The sequence below is a fragment of the Otolemur garnettii genome, unplaced genomic scaffold (assembly GCF_000181295.1).
Source record: "Otolemur garnettii isolate 467f Iridium unplaced genomic scaffold, OtoGar3 scaffold00002, whole genome shotgun sequence".
Lineage (NCBI taxonomy): Eukaryota > Metazoa > Chordata > Mammalia > Primates > Galagidae > Otolemur > Otolemur garnettii.
In genome coordinates this window covers 55,044,132-55,051,440 of record NW_003852397.1, presented here as the reverse complement: position 1 = coordinate 55,051,440, position 7,309 = coordinate 55,044,132, and the positions used below count along the sequence as shown (strand labels likewise).

Genomic DNA, 7,309 nt, shown 5'->3' with positions numbered 1-7,309 from the left:
ATTGAAGGAAGGGTAGTGCTAGAGAAGCAGCAATGGAGAATAGTGGGCCCACCTGCCCCCTACATCGGCTCAGGCTCGGGAGAGCGCACAGCCTGGGAGACACAGGATGAGAGCCACTAGCAGAGGGGCTGAGGACCCAGTGACTGTGCTGTATTCACAGCCAGGGACCCAGAGAAACAGTGTTGCGTGGGGGGGAGGGGGAACAGGCTCAGGTGGGGATAGGCCTGTGGACCTGGAGTCAGGGAGGACAGTGCCAAAGGAGTGAACGGCTGGCTTGGGGGTATCTGACACCGTGGACATGGGGCATAGGGAACACCAGGTGCTCAGTGCACTGGTCTCAGTCTCAGAGGTGCCTTGGCAGGGGGCATCCACGGGACCCAGCAGCCAGGGTGTGTCTTCTGAGGAGAAACAAAGGAGACCCAGAGCCAAGCCCTGTGCCCAAGTCAAAGGCCAGGGCTGCAATTATCAAGGGGGCTTCACCTCTTCACTGGCTCTGAGACCTGCTTTTCCCCAGTTTTAGCACCATCAGCCCACTTCCTCACCAACAGCTTATGAGGATAAAGATGGTGATAATCCTTGCTGTTGATTACTTTATTACTACAATGATGTCCTGCCTAGGCCATGTGCTTCCACTTTTTTTTTTTTTTATTGTTGGGGATTCACTGAGGGTACACAGAACCAAGTTACATTGATTGCCTCTGTCAGATAAAGACTCTCCTGTAGTTGTGCCCCGCCCCCAAAAAGTATTGCCCTCTTCCTACTCATTCATCAGATAGAACAAGATCTTTAAAATACAAATCTTAGTGGGCCTTCCCCCATCTTAAAGGAAAAAGAAATTCAGTGATTATTGCCCTCAGAACACAGTCCAAAATTAGAGATGTGGTCCTCCAAGCCCCACCTGTACCCAGTTCCTCAAACCCCCAGAAACCTTCCCAGCTGCACCACCTGCCACCATTGCTCATTCCTGATAAGAAAGCACTTTTGGAGCCCTGCCTGCCTTCTCTCCACCTGCCCTTAGCAGGGCCCTCCGCCTTATATGTTAGACCAGCTGCCTTGTTTAAGGCCATCATGTCCTCTCCTCTTCTCTCTGGCTCTTCTCCCAAGGTTCTGGGGAGCCCTATGACAGCTGCTGTAACTACGGATCTTTGGGCCCAGCATGCAGGGCAAGTGACACGGGATCTTCCTGGGTGATAAGGTGAGCAAGTGAGGAAGATCCCCAAAGCATGTGAGATTAGAACCCTCAAGGCTTAGTGTAAAGAGCACTATGAAACCATCTATAATGGGAATGCTAAGGTTATGTGTAGCCCAACAAGCTTGAGTGAGATGTGAGGCTTGCACCAGCCCCCACAAGGCTAATCACAGCACTGAGACATGGGTCCACTACTAGCATGTCCCCAGAATCTGGACTGTCCTGTGTTCAATAACACCTTTTGGAGGACAGGCACAGTTTGGCACATGCTGGCCGTGGCCTGACCCAGTAGGGCCCCCTTTCTGTGGTGCTCCTCAGGGTAGAGTGCAGATCAGGACAGCACCTCTTCTCCTCTGGGGCCCAGGTCTCAGCTGCTCACCTGCCAGCCACTGCTAAAGGACATTTACCCACTAAGCAGAACAAGCTACAAAATACTTTTAAATATGAAGAGAAATTGCCCACAATCCTAAGGAAAAAAAAGAAAGGCTCCAAAGATTCACCCCAAAGCAATAAGTGAATCTTTTTTATTAATGCTTCTGTCCATAAAGTGTGCCTTTCAGTCTCTTCCTGGGAGTGATGGTCATTCCACCTCAAAGGCAACAGATGCGCACTTTATAGAGCAAAAACTGGCTTCACCTTGGAAATGCCCCTTCCCCTGCTTTTACCCAGAGGTTTTTTGTTGTTTTTTATTTTCTTACAAGTTGCCAGTTTTAGCCCAGGTGATACATTGTGTCAAGAAAGACTTGTGAATGTTCTGCAAGAGGCCTCCAAGAGTGGGTTTCCAGTGGGAAGCTAAATAGCACTTTTGTCCATCACCTGGAAGCTGGGAGCTCTAAGTAGAAAATATTCATGCGACGGGCAGTGCCTGTGGCTCAGTGGGTAGGGTGCCAGCCGCATATACCGAAGGTGGTGGGTTCAAATCCGGCCCCGGCCAAACTGCAAAAAAAATAGCCAGGTGTTGTGGCGGACGCCTATAGTCCCAACTACTCAGGAAGCTGAGGCAATAGAATCGCCCAAGCCCAAGAGCTGGAAGTTGCTATGAGCTTTGATACCATGGCACTCTACCAAGGGCAACAGAGTGAGACTCTGGCTCTAAAAAAAAAAAAAGAAAGAAAGAAAAGAAAATACTTATGTGAAGGAGAGGAGCTGGGCACTTCCATGCTGGATTGAGAGACCTTGTCCAGCAGCACACATTCCCTACCCCAGGCTGTGTAGGGGAAGGTGAGCCAGTGAGAGGGACATACGTTCTAAGAAAACCCTTCTCAAACTGGGTGCCTGTGGTAAGGGACATGGAAACTTCTGCCTGGTGGGAGGTCAGCTGGGGCAATGGGGCAGTGGCAGGGTAAGCTCTTTTTCCAGTTTTTTGTGCACAAAGATATGTGGTGAAGCTTGAGGGGGTAAGGAGAGGGAGGCAGGGATGAGGTCCTATCTGAGATACTTCTGGGATTGTGGTGGGTGGAGTGATGGGTGGTGAGCCACAGTGAGGTGTGCTGCCTCCATGAGCAAGGCTGCTCTTGTCCCTATGTCATTATGGTTCTTGATCATGTCCAAGGGATGTTTGGGCTGCTCCCTGCTGCTGATGGTCTAGCTCTTAGAGACCCCAGTCACAAGTATGTGCTGCTCACAAAGGCCAGCCCTGGGCAGGAGGTTCTTCCTGTGGGGTCCGTTTCCTTTGCTTGGGGCATCGACTTACGGGACCTAGAGGAAACAGAAGCCTGTTACTGGCTGTCCAAGAATTGGTCCCCTAGCAAAGCTTCTCATCAGCTCTGCCCCAAAGTAGAGAGAAAATAACCCAAAGCTAGCCAGCCATCTGAGGGGTCAGAAGGTCTTATATTGGCCTCTTAGTAACCACGGGCTAATGGTGAGGTGGAGGCCTGGGAATACAGAGAAGGGCGGCCACTATGAGGCCCACAGTTCCGAAGCCAACAGCTCACCGTGGGTGGGGCCTCTGCTTCAGGTCCTCAATTCCATCCTTCAAGGGCTGGCCACGTGTCTCTGGCAGCAGGATGCAGAGCAAGCCTGCCACAATGGGGAAGCTGCCGATGATGAGTAGGGGCAGGCCAACATGGTACTCTTCCAGCAGGATCACCAAAGGTGTGATGATGCCCCCGATCCGTGAGAAGATACCCACCAGCCCCATGCCTGTCTGCCTAGGGGAGGCCAGGACAGGATGAGCAGACCTATTCCCACCTCCAGGCCATACTCTGGCCCAGCTTACTTCCTCGGGAGAGCCAACACCCATTCCACAGGGTCCCCAGCTCCTTCCTTCCTATCCAGCACTCCTCCTCCTAGCTGCTTCTCCATCCTCCAGACCTCTCTCTCTGCCTGCTGTACTCCTGCTCACCTGTCAAAGGATGCACCTCCTGAGCACCATCCCCCTTAGAAGTCCATTCACTCTTAGAAGGCATGGCAGGGCCAGGGCATGGCCTACTTCCATTATTTGTCCTCCACCAGCCCAGGGAAAACGTGAGGGTTTATGCTGGATTTCTAGCTTCCCTGGTCCCTGCCCAGCACTGCTGTCCTGGAGATAGCCCCCAGAGCTGTTTGTGAAAGGATGATGGGGGTGGAAGAGGGACGGCCAAAACCACAGTCTCCAGAGCACAGCAACAGGGGCCACACAGGCACTCTTACCGGATGACAGTGGGGAAGAGCTCAGCAGAGTACACGTAGGCGATGGTAAAGGCAGCAGCTGTGGCGATCTTCCCCACCACAGCCAGCACAGTGACCACCACAGGTGCACCTGGGGGAGAATGCTAGCCAGGCCCCAAATGGTAGGCAGCCCCATCACTTATTCCTATTCCTCGGTCTGCCTACCCAAGCTCCTCACCCTGGGGAAGCCCTTATTCCTGGGAACAGAACAATGCAACTGGTCCAGCCCTGGCAACTAGGGTGGAGGGGTCAGCGAGCTCTGGTACCTGCCGGGATGAAGATGATGATGATACACATGAGTCCACCTAGAACCAAAGTCCCCATCTGGCTCCATTTGCGGCCCCACTTCTGCATCATGAAGATGCTGGCATAGCGGGCAGGCACCTCCACTGCTCCAAAAATCAGCTGAGTCAGGTAGATGTCCAGACCAAAGTCTCCCACTTTGAGGCCCAGGCCGAAGTACCCCAGACTGTTCACAAACCTACAAAGTACCCAACGGCCCCTGTCACGGCTGGGGGTTGAGACATCATTGCACCCAGAGGGAGAGGTTACCACAGTCAACAGTCACACAGAGATACGGGCACAGCTAGAGGAGCCTGTCCCTAGAAGGAGCGAGCGCACCACTACTCCACTGATCCATGCCAGGAGACTGACAGCCCTTTGGTGCTATCCACAGAGAGGGCCCTGGGCACTCACCAGACACAAAAGAGAACCAGGGTGACCTTCCGGAGCCGGGGGTGTCTGAGTAGATCCAGGGCATTCCCTGAGGGTTCTGTCTGCTCTGACATCAGCTGGGAGGAGGATGCAGAGTAAGGCCCTGAGTGAGTCATACCTGGGGACAGGGCTGGGCAAGGGCTGGCCCAGACCTATTCGAAGTACCTGGTTCAGGAGCTCTGGTGAGAGTTTCCGCCTATTGACCAAGGCCGCCTTCTGGATCACTTGTTTAGCCTCCTCTATCCTCCCTCGGGTCAGGAGCCACCTCGCAGATTCTGGCAGAGCCCTGTGGGCCAGGAATAATGATGACCTTGGGGCTGGGAGTCCTGTGGAGCATTCCCACAGTTCTAGTGCAGGCTGAGCCCCACACCCCAGCCCTTACAGGCTCCCTCTTCAGCATGGCCTCTGACCATCCCAGGAGTGTGGGTGCTACCCCCAGCCCAATACAGCACAGCTAAGCTATGCCGGCTTGGTCCTGCCAGCTCCCTGCTCACCAGAAGTAGAAGAAGAGCAGTAGGACAGGGGCCGTGCCTGCAATCTGAAAGAGCCTCCAGTTGCGGACACCATAGGCAAGTCCTGCTAGTGCCATCTGCCCCAAGGCGAAGGCGCACTGGGTCAGGACCACAGCATGGGTCCTCCGTGAGGGCCCCACCCACTCTGTAACTGTGGGAACAGAGGATGAGACTGGGCCAGCCCTGCCCACTCTCTCCCTGTTCCTCCCAAAGCCACCATGTCAGGAGTGGGGCCTTAGGCCCAGCAGAGAAGGCTGTGGTGTGGCTGCTTCAGATGTGGGTGCCTGACTGGGCTGAAGGCTCCAGGCCCAGATACTCACGCAGGGTGACGCTACTGAAGGCAAATCCAGAGACAGCAATAGCCACAGCAAAGCGCAGGGCCATGTAGAGTTCTAACGTGTGCACGAAGGCTGTGGCGAGACCGATGATGGCTAGGAGCAGCAGCTGCAGAAGGATGGCAGCTTTGCGGCCAATCCTGAGGAAGCCAGGGGCAGGTTAGCAGAGGCCCTCCTGGGAACCCACCTGGGCCAGGAGGAAGGGAGACCCCGCCCTGCCTGGGGGCTGCCTCTGAGGAAGAGGCATGCCCTTTTCCTAAAAGCCAGTGGATGGGGCATAAGGGGGAAACGTGGGCTGGGGCGAGGAGCCTACATGCATGCTAGGACCAGGTGCGCTAGCCACATCCTTACCAGTCACAAAGGGGCCCAAAGATGAGGGCCCCGAGAAGAAGCCCACCCATGAACACTGACTGCGAGGTCTCCTTCAGGTACTTCCGATCACACACCAGGTTGAACTGAGGCAGACACAGGCAGATGTTAAGTCTAGGGTGGCCGCAAGGACAAATCCTTCCTCTTGTAGCCCACCACAAACCACGTACGGACACAGATGCCAATGGCTCCCAAACTCTGTGCTAAGGCACCCCCAGGCACCACAGTGAACTCACTGGTACAGTCACTGTACATGTCACATTTTAAAAGGAATTGCAGCAGTACCTGACAACTGTCTGACATTGCACAAGCCACTACTCATGAGAGCTCACAGTTTCATGGAGCAGACTACCTTCCGTTCAATGGCATCATAGCTATGTGAAGACCTGTTTTTGGCTGCTGCTGTGAAGGAAAAACAAACCGTACAGGAAAATCAATGAGCAGCAGAAAAGAGGCGGCAGTATTAGAGAACTGAGAAGTCATCTAAATCATGAGAACATGAACACTTGTCAGGCTTCATTACTTAGTATGCACTTAGGTATTTCTTTTGGTTTGGAGATGCCATGTGAAATTACTCACATGTGCAGGATGCAAAGTTTAGGAACCTCTCTCTGACAGACAGTTAATTGCTGCTTCCTGACAAAGGAGCCTCTTCTCTTACCCACAGCCAGCCACCTCTGTGACCCATTTGGGCCTCTCCATATTTCCCATGTGGCAGCAGAATCTCCCTAGAAAGTTCACCACACACAGGCAGAATCCTAAGGAGCTTTCATGCATGCCTTGAAGAAGGCAGGACAGAGGAGCACACCTGCACATACACTCAAACACACAGAGAGTGAAAGAGAGAGCAGCACAAAAGAGCTAGCAAGCAAGGGAAGGTGGGGGGGAAACCAAAGATGCTAACCCACCTAGAGACTTATTAGAGAGAACCCACCACCCAGACTGGGAAACCAAGAGCGGAAAATACACAGGTCCATCTAACTCTGTACATATGTCTATGGTATGTGCACACAGAGTGAATGAATTTGACCAACCCTCAGCCTCACTGGGAGGGACCCTGAGGACTTCTGTGTTCCCTGCACACAGCTCAGTTCCATATAAAGATGTTTGTGGGTGGAGGCAACATGGCTGATTGGAGCCAGCTTTTCACAGAGGCTCCTGTCCAGAAGGAGAGTTAAAGGACAGAAGTTTAGCAAGTAAGCTGATGGTTTGGAGCTGAGCCAAGAGAGAAGGTTGAAGAATGCACATCAACCCTGGTTAGACAAGCTGCGACCCCAAGGATACAAACAATAGGTACAAAATCCATCACCAAGCAGATGGGAGTCCCCTCCCCCATAGGAATGGCTCGCAGTATACTTTCTATAAATAAGCAAACAGAGTTCAAATGTCCTCCCATTTTATCCCATGGGAGAAACCCTCTAAAAACCAGACCTCCAGCAGACAGCCATCAGAATGGGAGAAGATTTTCACAGGTTATGTCTCTGACAAAGGTTTAATAACCAGAATCCATAGAGAACTTAAACATATTAGCAAGAAGAAAA

At 52.9% G+C, this 7,309-nt stretch overlaps 1 protein-coding gene across 1 annotated transcript in view; it reads right to left on the bottom strand.

Moving 5' to 3' along the window:
• Window positions 1-2,740: 2,740 nt before the first annotated feature.
• Window positions 2,741-7,309, bottom strand: part of SLC22A13 (solute carrier family 22 member 13) — a 15,704-nt gene continuing 11,135 nt past the window's right edge. The window contains exons 2-10 of the mRNA XM_003781897.2: window positions 5,751-5,854; window positions 5,385-5,539; window positions 5,047-5,215; window positions 4,718-4,838; window positions 4,535-4,629; window positions 4,105-4,319; window positions 3,821-3,929; window positions 3,124-3,339; window positions 2,741-2,887 (exon numbers count right to left, since the gene is read on the bottom strand). Of these exons, the coding sequence (XP_003781945.1) occupies window positions 2,794-2,887; window positions 3,124-3,339; window positions 3,821-3,929; window positions 4,105-4,319; window positions 4,535-4,629; window positions 4,718-4,838; window positions 5,047-5,215; window positions 5,385-5,539; window positions 5,751-5,854 (1,278 nt within the window). The 3' untranslated portion in view covers window positions 2,741-2,793. The remainder of the gene's footprint in view (window positions 2,888-3,123; window positions 3,340-3,820; window positions 3,930-4,104; window positions 4,320-4,534; window positions 4,630-4,717; window positions 4,839-5,046; window positions 5,216-5,384; window positions 5,540-5,750; window positions 5,855-7,309) is intronic.